The sequence below is a fragment of the Mytilus galloprovincialis genome, chromosome 1, assembly GCF_965363235.1.
Source record: "Mytilus galloprovincialis chromosome 1, xbMytGall1.hap1.1, whole genome shotgun sequence".
In the NCBI taxonomy this organism is placed as follows: domain Eukaryota; kingdom Metazoa; phylum Mollusca; class Bivalvia; order Mytilida; family Mytilidae; genus Mytilus; species Mytilus galloprovincialis.
The window spans coordinates 126,914,866-126,936,219 of NC_134838.1; the positions used below are offsets into that span (position 1 = coordinate 126,914,866).

Below are 21,354 nucleotides of genomic sequence, written 5' to 3' on the forward strand. Positions count from 1 at the left end.
GTTTATTACCACAAATTGTGTGATAGTCATGATAGTTTAATATTCTAATATACAAAAAATTTAAGTATAAAATATAAAAATGCATTATATACTTTTTAATTGAAGTTTCATTTACATGATGTATTTTTACAGGAAGAATACATTCAGCAGTTATCAGTGGAACCAATCCAGAATCTAAGAGTGTCACTGTAGAATGGTTTGAGAAAGGAGAAACTAAAGGAAAAGAAGTAGGATATTAAGTACAACTCTCAGAAAATTCATTCTAAACTGTCTAATCCTAACACTTTAGATAACAATAATTAATTTATTTACAAATCATTTGATAAACATCATACAAATAATGATAAAATAAGACTAATAATCAGCAACAGTTGACTTTTGAGACACTAGTCTATAAAGACATTTTTCTATATAGTTTAAAAAAAGAAAAAGGATGAATTTAAATCAAAATGGCACAACCGACAATTCAGTGAATTGAGTATGGTCATGATGGTGTAAACAATAAAATAAAAAAAATATAAGGAATATAAAAGAGGTATACTCATGTACCAATTACTATAAAAATATATAAAAGAGGTATACTCATGTACCATTACTATAAAAAAATATTTTTTCTTTATTTTATTTAATGTCATTGTAGCAGGTTCTGACATTTTTTCATTATTAGATTTACATGTATTGAACTGCATTCCTCACTTTGTTAGCATGGTTAGAGAGATTCTACAAATGGCTATTATAAATCATATTTTGAAAAATAGGCAGCTCAGGCAAATACACCTTAAGCGTTGTGAAAATAATAACAGGGGTTTAGAAAATATATCTTCTAATGACAATGATGAAAGGAGATTTTGGGAGGCAGCAACCCAACATTTTCCCCAGAAATCCAAAAATTTAACCATTCTACAGATAATTAAAATGTGTATAAGGACAGAAAGTCACAATTATTTTCATTGAGAACTTATCAAGAAAATTATATAAATATTTTTTGTTTGTAAATATTGTCATGTTTGAACAGCTTAAATATTTAGCCAAATCATTTACTTTACATAAAAATTATTTTTAACAAATATTAAGCTGAATAATTTAAAATAAATATAGATTAAGCTATTATTTTGTTATGCAAAGCACAGAAAAAAATCAACTTAAACTGAATTTACAATTTTTGGACCTTTGACTGTTTGTTCTACATTCTATTTTATGATTGCATTGCATTATCACTGATTATCATGATTATGTGATTTTCTTGTTATTTATAGATTGAGATAGAGGCTATATTTCTACTGAATCCAGATTTAGTCTCAGCCCCTGCACCTACAGGGAGGGAAAGCAAATCATCTAAGGTAGATTATATGAACAATTTAATCTATGTTCAGTGTATATATATCATATCCATTAAGAATCTTACATATTTCTTCAAGGAGCTTTAGTATGTTAAAATTTAAACAAGGCATTACACATTTTATTATTTTTCATTCATATCAAAAGTAATCCAAATGAAAACAAAAGGAAATATTATTGTATTGTCATGGTTGTTACTATAATAAAATATTGAATCTACTATTAGTCTAATTAGTAAATCTTTGAAGATGAATGTATATTTAATTAACCTAAATGTCATGGGAAAAGTCTTTATTGATTATTAGTAACACTTAACAGTACTGAGATAATAACTTTGACAGAATGAACTGTTTTGTGTCAGACTTAAACTTATAAAAGGACCAACATCTTTTATGTAAAGTTAGACATATTATTGTTGTGAGTTATGAGTAATATGAGGAACTCATTTCAGGGGTCGAAACCAGATGGTGATGGGCCAACAAATAGACAACTTAATGTGGTAAAGAAAGGTATGGTATTGATTTGTTATTCACCTGGTGTCATTCTGTTGAGAAATGGAAGAACAATTAAATATGGATGGACAGTTTTAATCTATAAGCTATATATGTACTGGGGAGAATGTTAAAATATGGTAACTGATACCCTATTTCTTGGATAACTTTCTCTTTCATAGTGTATATTCAGTGGGTGACTAAAGAAGCAACAAAAACTGAACATAATTTTAATTTGATACAAAAAAAACTTTACTTACTAAAAATCAGTTCACATTGCACTTTTTCTGCAGTGCTTTCAAACTTATTTTTAATCTTGTGCTTGTTATGTGAGTTATTTTCAAAACTTGATATTTGTCTGACATCACCAAAATTTGTAAAAATACTCTTCTCTGTCCTCTAGAACCAATGATAATATCATCCAAATTTGAGCTGAATGATCCTTTAAATAAGAATCTTGTTAAATTGGCAGTACTAATATTTGATTTAGCGTCATAAATATAATTAAAAGTGAAACGTGTACTAATGGAGGTGTTTAGTTAGGAACTCACCTAATGCTCAAGGATTGAGAGTCAAGAATCAGGACACCGTTGAGACATAGATTATAACAGTTTAATAAAACTGTGATGTAAAATGTTATTTTCTTGTTTTAATAGTTGTGTACTGTTCTTCTCCTTAAAGGGCTGTAAAAGGCCTTGAAATACCTACACAATAGGACATGAACAAATAAAAAACCACAATGAATGTGACAAAATTCACTCTGTATATATAATGAGCCAAAAAAGTTTAGCACCATTTTTAAAAAAAAAATATTTTCTAATAAAATAAAATATTTAGATTTTATTGATATAATCCTAAGGTTCACCTGTAATATTGAACAGTTGTACTTTTTTCCTGGTGATTGATTTCCCTCCATTTAAGCTTTGCACGTGTAATTAAGGTTTTACCTTCAATACCTGTACTTTTAAAACGAAATTCTAAATTTATTTTTCACTAACATTCAGAGACACACCATTGGTAAGAAAAACACATAAACGTTCGAAAAAATTGCATGGGGCGTCAACCAGGCCTCCCTGAAAATGACCGTCAGAAAGCTCTTGGAATAGTTGATGTTGGAACGAGTGTTGCTGAGGTCACCACTCGATTTATTGTGCATAAGTCAACAGTTTAGAGACTAAAAAACAGATAATTACAAATTGCAACTGAACAGGATAGGTAGAAATCTTACAGACCACAAAAAACTAACGTCAAGGGAGGAGCGCTATCTTCGCTTTACGTCAACACTTGACAAGGTTGTTCCGGCCAATTGAGTAGTGCATTGACTAAGGGAAGATGCTGGGGTGCTTGCAAATCCTTCATTAATGCATGTGCAGCATTGACGAGAAATTGATTTAGAATATCACTATAACCATTTTTCGCATTTTGACCCTACTGCGCACCATACAAAGAAATTCCTAGTGAATATGAGAGATAAACATGCATGTAACTTCTGACATGTCATAATTTCATTTTGTAATTATCTAAATTATATGTTGTTATGATTTTGTAATAAAATAAAATTTTATATTTTTGTTGCTAAACTTTTTTGGCTCAGTATATTACATGGCTGCTTGATCTAGTCTTACCTAAAGTCACCACAAATGTCCCTATTTCATTATCTTTATATTGTATTATATAGTTGTAAATCTGATGTCACCTACAGTCACCACAAATGTCCCTATTTCATTATCCTTATATTGTATTATATAGCTGTAGATCTAGTCTCACCTAAAGTCACCACAAATGTCCCTATTTCATTATCTTTATATTGTATTATATAGCTGTAAATCTGATGTCACCTACAGTAACCACAAATGTCCCTATTTCATTATCTTTATATTGTTTTATATAGCTGCTGCTCCATCATCTGCCAAGTCCAGACTGAGTTATCAAGCACAACAACAACCAGTATCTAATGGACACCCAGTAAATAAACAACAACCAGATACAGATCCAAAAGGGGCTGCAGGTAATCAGTTTGTTATAACTATCATTTATATCCTTACAATTCTAAGTTTTATTCTCTTTAGGATATGAATTAGGTCATCCACAGCAGTTAGTGCTGCAGATAATGTGGGGAATACCAGAGGGTAGATAGTCTTGATTTTTTCTATTAACACCTGTCAACAACATATGGTGTTAGGCATGTAAAGTATGCTTTTAAAAATCCTGAAATTTTAAACATAATTATTGGTAAAGACAATCTATTTTTGGAAGTTGATGACTTTCAGATTAGTGGATCTAGAGCCATATTACTTCAATAGTCTAAATCTGGCTGGTGATACTAATGTGATCAGTTTGTTTTCACTGAATAACATGAAATCTTTTGACAATGCATGTCACTCAGATAATGACTTAATTTTTGGAGGAAAAATTGAAACATAACAGACAGCAAGTGCCACTAATTTTATAAAAGAGAAACATTGTTGTAGGTAATGAAGCAATGAAATAAAACAGTATACCTTTCTGGATTGTTGTAGGTAATGAAGCAATGAAATAAAACAGTACACCTTTCTGGATTGTTGTAGGTAATGAAGCAATGAAATAAAACAGTACACCTTTCTGGATTGTTGTAGGTAATGAAGCAATGAAATAAAACAGTATACCTTTCTGGATTGTTGTAGGTAATAAAGCAATGAAATAAAACAGTATACCTTTCTGGATTGTTGTAGGTAATGAAGCAATGAAATAAAACAGTACACCTTTCTGGATTGTTGTAGGTAATGAAGCAATGAAATAAAACAGTACACCTTTCTGGATTGTTGTAGGTAATGAAGCAATGAAATAAAACAGTACACCTTTCTAGATTGTTGTAGGTAATGAAGCAATGAAATAAAGCAGTACACCTTTCTGGATTGTTGTAGGTAATGAAGCAATGAAATAAAACAGTACACCTTTCTGGATTGTTGTAGGTAATGAAGCAATGAAATAAAACAGTATACCTTTCTGGATTGTTGTAGGTAATGAAGCAATGAAATAAAACAGTACACCTTTCTTGATTTAAGTGTTATGAAAATTAGTAGTGACTGGCCTTGGGGATTATTACTCATTTATTTATTTATTGTTAAATTACTTTCAGCTCGTAGGAAATCCAACTGTGTAAAAGCTGTTGAAGGTATACAGAAGAAAAGAGACGAAAGGAGAGCTAACCAGGAAGCAGCTCGTCTCAAAAATGAACGAGATTATGACATGTCAGATCCTAATTGGGAGTTTTTGGCTATGATTAAGTAAGTTTTAATAAAGTCTTAGCAGTAACATGTTGAAAGCTCTCACTGGTCTAGGTTAAAATGCTTCTGTAACTTTTGAGCTTATTTTTGGCTCAAATAACATAACAAATGCTTTGCTTCAGTTCATTAGAAAGTTTTCTCAAGCTTAGCTGATTCATGGTTTTCTTGAATGATTGAAAATTTTTCTAAAATCAACATGTGGTTCATTTGATCTCAATTCTTCATTGGTCAAAATTCAGTAATGACTGAAAAAAAAGATTGTTTTGCTAAAAAGGTGACCATGCCTGAGGACATCAAATTGAGGGAGCTCATATTGTTGGAAGCATTGATGAAGAAAGATGTTTGCATATCATTTAAAAATCATAAGAGAAACAGATTTTCACATGCAATTAGACATTTCTCCATTTTGATATTTTGATACTTCAGCTGTCTAAAGTGCAGTGGTTGAATCTCAGTATATACTGTCAGTCCATTGGACAATTAGATGTTCGTCTTGCCTGCATGCTATTTGATATATTTACAGGAAATATCTCCATGGACTTGAATCAAACCTTAATACCCAATTCACATTTTTTTCAGGGAATATCGAGCTGGACTTGATTTCCGACCATTAACTTCTTCTGATCCTACTGTTAACCACCAGATTTGTGTCTGTGTCAGAAAAAGGCCATTGAATAAAAAAGGTAAAACTAACACCGAAGAGTATTAAAGTGTACAATATCTTAACTGACTTTGCCTAGTAGAAGTCCAAATAAAAAGAGCTCTATTAATTATCGCTCTGGCTGTCTATCAATAAATCAGCACTTCCATGTTGCACAATAATAAAAAGTCAAGATTACCTTAAAAGGAAATTTTATTTTTTATTCACCATGTAATATTTAATATTTTGGGGGATTCAGCCAGTACATCAACCAGCTTTTGCTTGATCAGAAATATTATGTTGTAGGAATTATTTAATTTTGTTTGTGATGTTGAAATGCATTTACATATTTATGCAATATCAAGTCATTGAAAAACGATTCTTTTTTTCAGAGCTTTCGAAGAAGGATATAGATGTATTAACATTACCCAACAAAGAAAATGTCCTAGTTCATGAACCTAAAACAAAAGTAGACTTAACCAAGTTCTTAGAAAACCAAACATTTAGATTTGATTATGCCTTTGATGAGAATGCTACAAATGATATGGTATACAGGTAAGGAAACTAGAAATGAACATTTGCTTTCTATTTATAGAAATTTAAAGATTTGTAAGAAAACGTGTCATAAACTCAAAGAAAAGGTGTTGGACATTGGAGGATATTGTCAGAAAACTTGTCATAAACTCAAAGAAAATAAATTTAATCTTGAAATAATCAATAGAGCTTCATTTTGTCCAATTGGCCAGTAGCAAAAACAATAGAACTGAATAAAGAAGAACCTAAACAGGCCTAGGACTAGGAGTTTAGTCTTGTTTAGATAGATACTTGTAAAATTTATTTGAGATAATTTTGCCATATATTAGAATGATGTGTGCCGTATTAGATATTGATACACATGGTTTTTATGCCCCACTTTTAATAGGAGCATTATGATTTTCTGTCTGTGTGTTCCTTTTTTCGTTCATCAGTCTGTCCCACTTCAGGTTAAAGTTTTTGGTCAAGGTAGTTTCTGATAAAGTTCAAGTCAAATCATCTTGAAACTTAGTACACATATTCCCTATGATATAATCTTTTTAATTTTAATGCCAAATAAGAGTATTGACCCAAATTTCACGGTTCACTGAACATAGAAAATGATGGTGCAAGTTGAGCATTAGTATACTATGGACATTCTTTAATTAAGGTCTTTCCTTTTTCTATAAGGAAAGACCTTACTGTATTTCTTCTGATTATTATTATTATTCTTTCCGCCAAACTTTAACAACATTTCCCCAAAAAAGTACGCAACATTTTAAAATGATATTAGGTATCTAGTATCAGTTGACTAAAAGCTATCTTGTGGTTTGGGCACGACCCCGTAACATTTCCTTTATAGCAGTTATCTCCCCTAACACCTAAAACCTTGTTATCAATTTAACTCCATAACCATAATAGGAAGAAAAAAAATGAAGGGTGGAATTTGTTCAGGAGCAGACCCTGGTTGTTCGTTACATTTGGATTGAGAAGATTAAACAACTTATTGGTAGGGTTATGCCCCTTTGAAAATTAACAAATGTCGGTTGGCCACTAAAACTCAGAAACCGTAAGTTGTAGCCACCTAGGATCTTCACCAATGATCATCAATTCATGTGACCATGAAAATTGACCAAAGGTCAAGGTCATAATCTAGATTTTGACCTAAGCTTGTTATCAGATTTACTCAATAACAGTTAAAGATGGCTGATAAAATGTAATGGAGAAAATGTGTGTCTTGTCGAGATAAATATTTGTTATGTTGGGTCCAAAATTATTGGACCAACTTTCATGGAACTAGGGCACCAAAACTGTTTTTCAGGTCCAAAATGATGATTTTTTGCTTATAACTCAAAAGAGGTTAGAGAAAGAGAGAAACTTTGAATTGCAAAAATGTTCAGCTTAATAAGATCTATAAAATTAGGTCAAGGTCAGAGTTCAAGGTCCCTAGCAACAACATAAAACACCTTAGCAACCTTATATATTTGAACTTAAAAGGCTATGAATAATATAAATATGCAATTTTTAATACTGGAAATGACATTTTTGTCCCTAGCAACGACATATAAGTCCTTAGCAATCACTTATTTTTTTTTACTTTAAAGACTATGAATAGTGCATATCATATTTATAATACTTGAAGTAATATTTTTATCCTTGGGAATGATTTTTGTTCTTTGTCCTTAACAACCACTTGTTATGAACATAAAAGTCCTTAGCAACAATATTTTTTTTGAACTAAGAAGACTATCAATATAAGGAAAAAGGAAAGATCTTTCAATTAATTTAATTCTTGCATTTGTAATTTCTATGAGATGTTCATTTTAGATTTACTGCCAAACCATTAGTGGAGAGTATATTTGAAGGTGGAATGTCAACATGTTTTGCTTATGGACAAACTGGGAGTGGAAAAACACATGTAAGATATTTACTTTACCTCTGTGTGTTAGGTATAAAAAGTTAAAAACACATGTAAGATATCAACTAAACCTTTGTGTGTTAGGAATAAAAACACATGTAAGATATCAACTAAACCTTTGTGTTAGGAATAAAAACACATGTAAGATATTAACTAAACCTTTGTGTGTTAGGAATAAAAACTCATGTAAGATATCAACTAAACCTTTGTGTTAGGAATAAAAACACATGTAAGATATTAACTAAACCTTTGTGTGTTAGGAATAAAAACTCATGTAAGATATCAACTAAACCTTTGTGTTAGGAATAAAAACACATGTAAGATATTAACTAAACCTTTGTGTGTTAGGAATAAAAACTCATGTAAGATATCAACTAAACCTTTGTGTTAGGAATAAAAACACATGTAAGATATTAACTAAACCTTTGTGTGTTAGGAATAAAAACTCATGTAAGATATCAACTAAACCTTTGTGTGTTAGGAATAAAAACACATGTAAGATATCAACTAAACCTTTGTGTTAGGAATAAAAACACATGTAAGATATCAACTAAACCTTTGTGTGTTAGGAATAAAAACTCATGTAAGATATCAACTAAACCTTTGTGTGTTAGGAATAAAAACTCATGTAAGATATCAACTAAACCTTTGTGTTAGGAATAAAAACTCATGTAAGATATCAACTAAACCTTTGTGTGTTAGGAATAAAAACTCATGTAAGATATCAACTAAACCTTTGTGTGTTAGGAATAAAAACACATGTAAGATATTAACTAAACCTTTGTGTTAGGAATAAAAACACATGTAAGATATCAACTAAACCTTTGTGTGTTAGGAATAAAAACACATGTAAGATATCAACTAATCCTTTGTGTGTTAGGAATAAAAACACATGTAAGATATCAACTAAACCTTTGTGTGTTAGGAATAAAAACACATGTAAGATATCAACTAAACCTTTGTGTGTTAGGAATAAAAACACATGTAAGATATCAACTAATCCTTTGTGTGTTAGGAATAAAAACACATGTAAGATATCAACTAAACCTTTGTGTGTTAGGAATAAAAACTCATGTAAGATATCAACTAAACCTTTGTGTGTTAGGAATAAAAACACATGTAAGATATCAACTAAACCTTTGTGTGTTAGGAATAAAAACACATGTAAGATATCAACTAAACCTTTGTGTGTTAGGAATAAAAACTCATGTAAGATATCAACTAAACCTTTGTGTGTTAGGAATAAAAACTCATGTAAGATATTAACTAAACCTTTGTGTTAGGAATAAAAACACATGTAAGATATCAACTAATCCTTTGTGTGTTAGGAATAAAAACACATGTAAGATATCAACTAAACCTTTGTGTGTTAGGAATAAAAACTCATGTAAGATATCAACTAAACCTTTGTGTGTTAGGAATAAAAACACATGTAAGATATCAACTAAACCTTTGTGTGTTAGGAATAAAAACTCATGTAAGATATCAACTAAACCTTTGTGTTAGGAATAAAAACACATGTAAGATATTAACTAAACCTTTGTGTGTTAGGAATAAAAACTCATGTAAGATATCAACTAAACCTTTGTGTTAGGAATAAAAACACATGTAAGATATCAACTAAACCTTTGTGTGTTAGGAATAAAAACTCATGTAAGATATCAACTAAACCTTTGTGTGTTAGGAATAAAAACACATGTAAGATATCAACTAAACCTTTGTGTGTTAGGAATAAAAACACATGTAAGATATCAACTAAACCTTTGTGTGTTAGGAATAAAAACACATGTAAGATATTAACTAATCCTTTGTGTGTTAGGAATAAAAACACATGTAAGATATCAACTAAACCTTTGTGTGTTAGGAATAAAAACACATGTAAGATATTAACTAATCCTTTGTGTGTTAGGAATAAAAACACATGTAAGATATCAACTAAACCTTTGTGTGTTAGGAATAAAAACACATGTAAGATATCAACTAAACCTTTGTGTGTTAGGAATAAAAACTCATGTAAGATATTAACTAAACCTTTGTGTTAGGAATAAAAACACATGTAAGATATCAACTAATCCTTTGTGTGTTAGGAATAAAAACACATGTAAGATATCAACTAAACCTTTGTGTGTTAGGAATAAAAACTCATGTAAGATATCAACTAAACCTTTGTGTGTTAGGAATAAAAACACATGTAAGATATTAACTAAACCTTTGTGTTAGGAATAAAAACACATGTAAGATATTAACTAAACCTTTGTGTGTTAGGAATAAAAACTCATGTAAGATATCAACTAAACCTTTGTGTTAGGAATAAAAACACATGTAAGATATTAACTAAACCTTTGTGTGTTAGGAATAAAAACTCATGTAAGATATCAACTAAACCTTTGTGTTAGGAATAAAAACACATGTAAGATATCAACTAAACCTTTGTGTGTTAGGAATAAAAACACATGTAAGATATCAACTAAACCTTTGTGTTAGGAATAAAAACACATGTAAGATATTTACTTTACCTCTGTGTGTTAGGTATAAAAAGTTAAAAACACATGTAAGATATCAACTAATCCTTTGTGTGTTAGGAATAAAAACACATGTAAGATATCAACTAAACCTTTGTGTGTTAGGAATAAAAACTCATGTAAGATATCAACTAAACCTTTGTGTGTTAGGAATAAAAACACATGTAAGATATCAACTAAACCTTTGTGTGTTAGGAATAAAAACACATGTAAGATATCAACTAAACCTTTGTGTTAGGAATAAAAACACATGTAAGATATTAACTAAACCTTTGTGTGTTAGGAATAAAAACACATGTAAGATATTAACTAATCCTTTGTGTGTTAGGAATAAAAACACATGTAAGATATCAACTAAACCTTTGTGTGTTAGGAATAAAAACACATGTAAGATATTAACTAATCCTTTGTGTGTTAGGAATAAAAACACATGTAAGATATCAACTAAACCTTTGTGTGTTAGGAATAAAAACACATGTAAGATATCAACTAAACCTTTGTGTGTTAGGAATAAAAACTCATGTAAGATATTAACTAAACCTTTGTGTGTTAGGAATAAAAACACATGTAAGATATCAACTAAACCTTTGTGTGTTAGGAATAAAAACTCATGTAAGATATCAACTAAACCTTTGTGTGTTAGGAATAAAAACACATGTAAGATATCAACTAAACCTTTGTGTGTTAGGAATAAAAACTCATGTAAGATATCAACTAAACCTTTGTGTGTTAGGAATAAAAACACATGTAAGATATCAACTAAACCTTTGTGTGTTAGGAATAAAAACTCATGTAAGATATCAACTAAACCTTTGTGTGTTAGGAATAAAAACACATGTAAGATATCAACTAAACCTTTGTAAGATATCAACTAAACCTTTGTGTGTTAGGAATAAAAACACATGTAAGTTATTAACCACTGTGTGTTACAATTAGGTATAAAATTTTGCACTGTTAGTTAAATTTCAAATTCCTACTTCAAATGTCATGTGTGTGTGTGTTTTTTGTGCCAACCCTGGCATAGCTGACCAGGGAACAGAAAAAATGCATGTAAAAAAGCTTAATTGATATAAATTAATTTATAAAAGTCTATTGTATATTTTAAAAGATTTGTATTGTAATGAAATGAAATGCTATCAAGTTCCACTTTATAATCAATACTATAGAAAAATAAAGTTTTTAAGTGAAATAAAATAAAAGTAGACTTTTTTTTTATTTCTTTAATGTTTTAGTTCATAGCTGTTTATAGTTCAAATTGAATTTCATTGTTTTTTTCAGACTATGGGTGGAGATTTTTCTACGAAAGGACAGCAGGACTGTTCCAAGGGTATATACTGTTTAGCCGGTAAGCCTTTTAAGGAATTACAAGACTGTATGTCTCAATAGATTGGGACTTTGATAGTTATTATTTATCTGGTGACTTATAGCTCATATATATGACTGTCAGATCCACAGTTGAAAGTGGCAAAATTTTTCCTAATGCATAACAACAAGATTTTTCTATGGAGCTTTAAAAAAATGAATTGAATAGATATAAAATAAAATTCTGCAATATTATGTTCGTAAAATGGATTCATTGGCATCTGGAAAAAAACAACATTATATTACTTTCACATTAAACATGTTTAGTAAAACCATTGCTTGAAAAGAGGGGTTTTTAAGGTTTATGTCTTTCCTTCTGTCAGCTTTTCTGTCAGTCTGTCTCATAAAGTTTTTGTCTCATATTTCTCCAGAATACAAATCATACTGATGGATGCATTGTCAGATTAATTTATCACCATCTTCCTGTTAACGAAATACCTCTTACACATTAAGGCCATGTATGAAATATTTATTGCATCTTTTAGGAACTACGAAATTGTAAAAATGTGTTATTTGGCTTCATGTGAGCATTGTATGCTATGTGATGGATTTTTATACGCCTGTCAAAATTTTGACGGAAGTATTATCGTATACAAATGTCCAGTATCCGTCTGTCCGCTGTAAACATGTCGCACCGTAACTTGAGATCTACTGATCTGAATTTCATGAAACTTAACATTGTATACTTTTATGTGAAAATAAGATGAAAACTTTTTGAGTTACGGGACTTTGTAACTAAAACAGGGGTGTGTTTTTTTCACATGTAGCACCGTATCTCAAAAAATGATTTATGATTATTGCTTAAAACTTAACACACTTCTTAGTTATATTAATCTAATGATCTGTATACTTTTTGGTGAAGATTCAAAATTTTATATTTGAGTTATTGAGTATTTTGTAAAAAAAAAAAGGGGGGGGGGGTTCACATGTCGCGCGGTATCTCAAAAACAATTTATCATTCTTGCTTAAAACTTTACACACTTCTTAGTTATATTAATCTTAAGATCTGTATACTTTTTGGTTTTGATTCAAAATTTTATTTTAGAGATATTGAGTTTTTTGTTTTAAAAAAGGGGTGGTTTTCAAATGTCGAGCTGTATCTCAAAAACAATTTATGATTATTGCTTTAAATTTTACACACTTCTTAGTTATTTTAATCTAAAGATCTGTTTTATTTTTGGAAATGTTTCAAAATTTTATTTAGAGTTATTGAGTTTTTTGTTAAAAAAAAAGGGGGGGGGGTTTTCACATGTGGCGCCGTATATTAGAAACTATTTATTATGAGTGCATAAAAATTCACACACAAGACGAGGGGTGTATCATGCGCTCATGGTGCAGCTGTTTATTACATTTATCACTCATTAAATTCTTGTTTTCAGAACACTTACAGAGGGAGCATCATTATTAGTTCAACTTTTGTTACTTGCATATAATATGTTTTTTTAATTTTTTATGTTTGTGGTATTTTTTTATATATCAAATTGTATTAATTGAATAAATTTTGTTGAGTTCAAGTTTAATTGACATCTCTTTGAAAATGGCTACAAGTATAGACAATCATGATTTGTTTTTGCTGTTTTGTATGTTTTCCAATTCATGGATTCTTGTGAGGTCTTGAGACATGAACATATAAAATTATCTAAAATAGAAAGAAGCCTTGAATTAAATGTATATACATGTATATATGTTTGTCTTACAGCTAGAGATGTGTTCAAACTTTACCATTCCAAGTATAAGAAATCAGATCTGACAGTACATTCAAGTTTCTTTGAGATTTATAGTGGGAAAGTAAGTAGTTTGTTAAAGGTGCTAAATTATTGGAAGCAACATATCCAAGGTAAACTTATAGGTACAGATTAAAAGAATTATTTATTCGAAGCAGAATAAACTTGACAAGTTTAAAATATAATACATTACAGAATTTAATCATGCAACACAACATAAAACGAGTTGTCTGCTGTTAGATATAAAATTAAATTGTAAATGCACTCATGAAAAATAAGATTTACACAAGGATCCATGTACTCCAATCTTGCTCCAATCTTGGGCAATCCATGTTAACTGATACACCAGGTAGCTTAAGAAAATTAGTTCTTTACGAGTCTGCATTTTAAAGTTGATAACAGTATATCTGGTATAACAGCAAGTTAAATATTTTTATGCCCCATTTATGGGCATTATGTTTTTTGGTCTGTGCGTCCGTTCCTCCGTCTGTCCGTCTCTCTGTCCGTTTGTCTGTCCCACTTCAGGTTAAAGTTTTTGGTCACGGTAGTTTTTATGAAGTTGAAGTCCAATCAACTTGAAACTTAGTACACATGTTCCCTTTGATATGATCTTTCTAATTTTCATGCCAAATTAGAGGTTTTCCCCCATTTTCACGGTCCACTGAACATAGTAAATGATATTGCGGATGGGGCATTTGTGTACCGAGGACACATTCTTGTTTGATTGTATGCTGGAATGAAAAACAGAACAGTTTCTTTGTTCTTTGGGTTTGTTTTTGACAGGACGAAGTGATGGCCTTAAGGTGGTACCTTACACTTCGACTAAAATTAATTTGAGTCGTTTAGTTTTCATAAAACTTTGACAAAATATTTATTTTCAACCTTGGAAAAAAATATAAAAATTTCAAAAAAATTGAACCAATCACTTTCTCTGAAAAAATTGGTTAGATATAGAGCAATTTGACAAACACTAGTTTTGATCATCGAGAAGCTTAATGTTTCCTTAACAATACAACGTGATTAAAACGTTTAGATGATTTTACAGAGCTATCTCCCTGTAGTGTTAGGTACCACCTTAAAACTTGTGAAGAAAATGCATAAGGAGAAAGAATTCACATCAGTATTTTATTAAGACCTGTCCCATCTTTTTTAGGTGTTTGATTTATTGAATAAGAAATTAAAATTACGAGTATTAGAAGACGCCAAAGCCCAAGTTCAAGTGGTTGGACTTAAGGAAGAGTCCATAGACAGTGTAGACGATGTTCTACGACTTATACAACATGGTAATAATGTACGGACATCAGGACAGACGTCAGCCAATCAACATTCTTCTAGATCACATGCAGTATTCCAGATCTTTGTACGGAAAAGGTACATGACAGACAGGGAAAAGGACTTTCCATGAATTATAAATTATAACTTTGTTCTTAAATAGTCATAATTCTTACTTATTTAAGGCTTAAAACTGAATTCAAAAAATAAAAAGAGATATGATGTAAAAATTTACAAGACAGTAACCAAAAGACTTCTAGAATGCATCATACAGTGTTTATCCAATATGTCATGCTGTTAATCATCCAGCCTTAAAAAAGATGTGTAAAAACAATAAACATGATCAATCATAAAATCTGTCATTAGATGGATCAACATTCAAATATTGCATATGAAAACTGCTGACAAGGTTCTTGACTTGGTATAGACACACAAAAATGGGGCAGGGTTTGTGGTTCAGTCTTGAAACACCTTAAAAATTACAGGGATTATTTGTAAATAAGTATTAGAAAGTTTGTAAACTAATGATTTTAATATTTCAGGAGTAATGGTAGATTGCATGGTAAATTTTCTTTAATAGATTTGGCAGGTAAGTTGTTATGTCTTGAGTATAACCTCTGTATTTTTCTTGCATTGTTCATCTTTTATGTAAATCATACAAGAATTTCCATTATATTTCAATCAAACATGAATTGGCGATACTATTCATTTTAACACATTTATCATATCTATTTGACATCTATTCTCTCAGGATATCAGAAAATTTCAGAAAAATGTGGTTTTTAAAGATTTTGCAAAATGAAACAACTAACTGGACTTAATCTTGTAACTTTATTTTCAGGTAATGAACGAGGTGCTGATACATCAAGTTCTGACAGACAGACAAGGATGGAAGGGGCAGAGATCAACAAAAGTTTGTTAGCATTAAAGGTATTTATAACAATAAAGTTATATGATAGCATATTCTGGCTCTCCATATTTCAATGAAAGTTTGTAATATATATTCAACTATGTGGTCAGGTCAAATATACTGGCTGAAAGAAATTAAAAAAAGGTTATTATGATCAAATGTATAAATACTGTAAGGTTATGTACATGAAAGAATGTGAGAAGATAATTAGTGGATGAACATAAAATAGAACAATTTTAAAATGAAGTATAGAAGCTGAACAGAAAATAAAGTTTCTCCTCATTGCTTGAACCAATAGAGAAGCTCACTGTACAAAATTAATGGAAGATCGTGTTTGTTTTAAAGCCTTTAAGGTGTGTGATTATGCTCCATACATAAGTCATATAAGACTTTCTACTGTCCTTGTATTTCCATAGATGGCAACCATTACTAATTTTCCGTAATTTTTCTGATTTTGCGATCAAAACTACACTATTAAGGTCAAAGTCGAAAAGTTGCAGATTCCCGGGCGTCGCCGTTCAATTAGTAAAACATGGGTTTTTATCATTGTTTTTCCGGCCTGGATCAGTATTTAGAAAACGCCAAACTAATACTTCTGGTTTCTCGGGAGTTATCAACCTATCACTTGGTAACTAACTGATTTCCGAAGAGGCAAACATTTTATGAAGTAGCTCTCCCCATTTCTCTACTTCTCCTTGACAAAACGAAAATGTATAAGTCGAGGCAGTCTGAACAACTAATGAATAGAATACATACTACAGATAACATGTTTAATGAAAAATGTTATTGCACATCACTTTGCAACCAATCGTCAGTAATTTTTTTGGTTAAATGCATGTTTTTGAATGATTACTGAAAAGTTTTCAAAATTACTGAAAATTTGATAGATTGTTACTGATTGTGTCAAAAGGGGGTTGGCATCTATTTCACAACTAATGCATTCTGGTGTTGTTGTTTTTTGTGTTTACAGCATTATTTGTTATTTTTGTAATTTGGGGTGTAATTTTAGGATTTTAGATATTTGTAATTTTATTTATATGAATGTGAACATAGGTTATGTTTTGCATTACAGGAATGTATAAGAAAATTGAGTCAGAAAGGAGCTCATCAACCCTTCAGAGCAAGTAAACTTACTCAGGTCCTTAGGGATTCATTTATTGGAGAAAAATCAAGGACATGTATGGTAAGTTATATACCAGTTAGGCATGTTATGTGAAAGACAGTGGAATCATCCTTATCTTGTCATTTTATTAAACCTGTAGGGAAAGAAAAAATATTTGAAAAATCACAAAAGAAAAAAGAAAAAGTTTGAGTTTTTGTATGCAAATTTTTTTATTACCTTTTATTTTTTTATTTTTTTTTGGTATTCTTGGTAATGAGATAGCCTAGTGTGCTTTATTATTAAGCTCTGATGAATGTCCATTATTTCTTATTATTCATACAACATAAAAGTATATGTCAACAGTATTGTTTCTTTGAAAACTTTATTGAATCTTCATATTACACTGAGTAACGCCTAGCGTTTGCAATTAATTGGTGGACCTTCATAAGACTATGAGTATAAATCCTGGGTCAGAAAAAGAAACGTTTTTGCAATAATTTCAAGATGCATAAACCATTAAGGTTGTTCATTTACCTGTTTATTTTCTACAGATTGCTATGGTATCACCAGGAATGAGTTGTTGCGAACATACATTAAACACACTACGCTATGCTGATAGGTAAATATACTTAATTTAGCAGGTCAACTTGTAACATTTTGATAATAAAATGTCGGCATTAATTATGCCTTCAGATAATCTTTATGAATGTATAATATCTATGATGCGTTGTCTTCAGTGAGAAATATGCATCTGAGTCATAAGTTTCCTTTATATTCATAAACAACACTTACATGACTTAATCACAGTGTCTCAGCAACATAAACAACACTGACATGACTTAATCACAGTGTCTCAGCAACAACACTTACATGACTTAATCACAGTGTCTCAGCATCATAAACAACACTTACATGACTTAATCACAGTGTCTCAGCAACATAAACAACACTTACATGACTTAATCACAGTGTCTCAGCAACAACACTGACATGACTTAATCACAGTGTCTCAGCAACATAAACGACACTGACATGACTTAATCACAGTGTCTCAGCAACATAAACAACACTGACATGACTTAATCACAGTGTCTCAGCAACATAAACAACACTGACATGACTTAATCAGTGTCTCAGCAACATAAACAACACTGACATGACTTAATCACAGTGTCTCAGCAACATAAACGACACTGACATGACTTAATCACAGTGTCTCAGCCACATAAACGACACTGACATGACTTAATCACAGTGTCTCAGCAACATAAACGACACTGACATGACTTAATCACAGTGTCTCAGCAACATAAACGACACTGACATGACTTAATCACAGTGTCTCAGCAACATAAACGACACTGACATGACTTAATCAGTGTCTCAGCAACATAAACGACACTGACATGACTTAATCACAGTGTCTCAGCAACATAAACAACACTGACATGACTTAATCACAGTGTCTCAGCAACAACACTGACATGACTTAATCACAGTGTCTCAGCAACATAAACAACACTGACATGACTTAATCACAGTGTCTCAGCAACATAAACAACACTGACATGACTTACTCACTGTGTCTCAGCAACATAAACAACACTGACATGACTTAATCACAGTGTCTCAGCAACATAAACAACACTGACATGACTTAATCACAGTGTCTCAGCAACAATGTTCAAGATAAATCTAACAAGAAATAGATACTTTTTGTTGCAATTGTTGAAAATTACTGAAATTGAAGTTTGATTATTGCAACTTCAAGAAATGTTGCATACAAATAATGCTAAAAAAATTAAACATTGCATATATTCCTTTTTGCTTACCTGTCCTGTTGAAGTTTACGCAATAATAACCTGCAATAATTTGTGAATTTGCAGTATATACTACTCAGCTGTTCAGCAAAGTTACAACATACACAATAATTAAAGGGATTTTGTGTGTTGCAGAGATGGTGAAATTGACACTCTTTTATTTCAAACGGTTCTCGTCTTTATAAATGCATGAAATATTTGCCACTGAAACAAACAAACACCAATCAGTCAAATATAAACAAACGTTTTCTCTGCTTCATATGTTTCAATTCACTATTTTAAATCTAGATGTTCTAAAAATTCATTGTAAATCTTATTCTATTGAAAGAACAATTTGTCCTTCTGTCGTTTTGACAACATAATGATAAATTTACTACTAGTAAATAGTTATCAAAAGTACCAGAATTATAATTTAGTACGCCAGATGCGCGTTTCGTCTACACAAGACTCATCAGTGACACTCAGTAACTAAATATAGAGTGAGGACATACTTAACTTAGTTTCACTAAAAGGACATATCATATGACATACAAACCTTCCAATCTGTTTATTGCAAAATGAATTAATTCTCAAATCATTAGTTATCATGGTTATTTTATTTCCGAGATTTTGTGTTTTGGTCTTTTTATGCCCCACCTACGATAGTAGAGGGGCATTATGTTTTCTGGTCTGTGCGTCCGTTTGTCCGTCCGTCTGTTCGTTCGTCCGTCCGTTTGTTCGTTCGTCTGTCTGTCCCACTTCAGGTTAAAGTTTTTGGTCAAGGTAGTTTTTGATGAAGTTGAAGTCCAATCGACTTCAAACTTAGTATACATGTTCCCTATGATATGATCTTTTTAATTTTAATGCCAAATTAGAGGGTTTACCCCAATTTCACGGTCCACTGAACATAGAAAATGATAGTGCGAGTGGGGCATTCGTGTACTGGGGACACATTCTTGTTTTTTATTGTATCTCAATGATATCTTTTTTCTACAAATTGCCTAAAACTGGACAGGCAATTTGTTGAATTTTGTTTAAAAATTTCAGTCATTTTACAAAATGACTAGGTAATTTTAGTCATTTTGTATAATGCCTGTCAAGATTAGGCATTTTGTAAACTGCCTGAAAATTCAGTCATTTTACAAAATGCCTAAATTTAGAAAATGCCTGTAACATATACATATAGTTGATAGGAAATTAGATACAAGTGTTGCTATTTAACTGCCAAGATCTAGGTAATACTTTCTAGTGAGGACAAGTTTTTAAATTGTTTAAAATTACGATATTTATTACACACAATTTACCACTGAGATTAATATAGTATGAGATCTATGTGAGGATATGAATGCTTCTTGTTGTCTTATTTATTAGATTCAAATGATCATTATGGTGGTCTATGTTTTATACCAAAATGTAAGGGTAGGAACATTTCTTGTACCCTGCTAATAAAATTAAGTTAAAATGTTATACTTTTCTTTATAGAGTAAAAGAACTTGGTCCAGGAGGGCCAGTGGAGGGGAAACCAGCTGAAGTAGCTTTACCCAACAACTATAACCTTGGACCAATGTCTCCTCAAAACAGTGATCTGGTCTTACTGAGGACCACTAATGTAAGTTATTTTTTGTCGAGCCTGCAACTTTTGTTGCAGAAAGCTCGACATAGCGATAGTGATCCGGCGGCGGTGACGTAAGCTAACTTCTTAAAAGCTTTATATTTTAGAAGGTGGAAGACCTGGATGCTTCATACTTTGTATATAGATGCCTCATGTTACGAAGTTTCCGTCAGTCACATGTCCAATGTCCTTGACCTCATTTTCATGGTTCAGTGACCACTTGAAAAAAAAGTTCAAATTTTTTGTAATGTTGAATTCTCTCTTATTATAAGTAATAGGATAACTATATTTGATATGTGCGTACCTTGCAAGGTCCTCATGTCTGTCACAGTTTTCACTTGACCTCGACCTCATTTCATGGATCAGTGAACAAGGTTAAGTTTTGGTGGTCAAGTCCATATCTCAGATACTATAAGCAATAGGGCTAGTATATTCGGTGTATGGAAGGACTGTAAGGTGTACATGTCCAACTGGCAGGTGTCATCTGACCTTGACCTCATTTTCATGGTTCAGTGGTTATAGTTAAATTTTTGTGTTTTGGTCTGTTGTTCTCATACTATATGCAATAGGTCTACTATATTTCTTGTATGGAATGATTGTAAGGTGTACATGTCTAGCGGGCAGATGTCATGTGACCTTGACCTCATTTTCATGGTTCAGTGGTCAAAGTTAAGTTTTTGAGTTTTGGTCTTTTTATCTAATACTATATGCCATAGGTCAACTATATTTGGTGTATGGAAATATTTTATGATCTTTATGTCAGTCGCGCAGGTTTTATTTGACCGTGACCTCATTTTCACGGTTCATTGCACAGTGTTAAGTTTTTGTGTTTTGGTCTATTTTTCTTAAACTATAAGTAATAGGTCAACTATATATGTTATGTAG

At 31.2% G+C, this 21,354-nt stretch overlaps 1 protein-coding gene across 1 annotated transcript in view; it reads left to right on the forward strand.

Annotated features, from left to right (window-relative positions):
• Window positions 1-21,354, forward strand: part of LOC143058208 (kinesin-like protein KIF2A) — a 32,985-nt gene that overhangs the window by 2,804 nt on the left and 8,827 nt on the right. Inside the window, exons 2-17 of the mRNA XM_076231672.1 lie at window positions 133-227; window positions 1,257-1,340; window positions 1,790-1,847; window positions 3,721-3,837; window positions 4,948-5,095; window positions 5,675-5,778; window positions 6,128-6,290; window positions 8,076-8,166; window positions 11,967-12,033; window positions 13,750-13,838; window positions 14,928-15,145; window positions 15,589-15,635; window positions 15,888-15,976; window positions 17,029-17,139; window positions 17,610-17,677; window positions 20,340-20,466. Coding sequence (XP_076087787.1) covers window positions 133-227; window positions 1,257-1,340; window positions 1,790-1,847; window positions 3,721-3,837; window positions 4,948-5,095; window positions 5,675-5,778; window positions 6,128-6,290; window positions 8,076-8,166; window positions 11,967-12,033; window positions 13,750-13,838; window positions 14,928-15,145; window positions 15,589-15,635; window positions 15,888-15,976; window positions 17,029-17,139; window positions 17,610-17,677; window positions 20,340-20,466 — 1,676 coding nt within the window. The remainder of the gene's footprint in view (window positions 1-132; window positions 228-1,256; window positions 1,341-1,789; window positions 1,848-3,720; window positions 3,838-4,947; window positions 5,096-5,674; window positions 5,779-6,127; window positions 6,291-8,075; window positions 8,167-11,966; window positions 12,034-13,749; window positions 13,839-14,927; window positions 15,146-15,588; window positions 15,636-15,887; window positions 15,977-17,028; window positions 17,140-17,609; window positions 17,678-20,339; window positions 20,467-21,354) is intronic.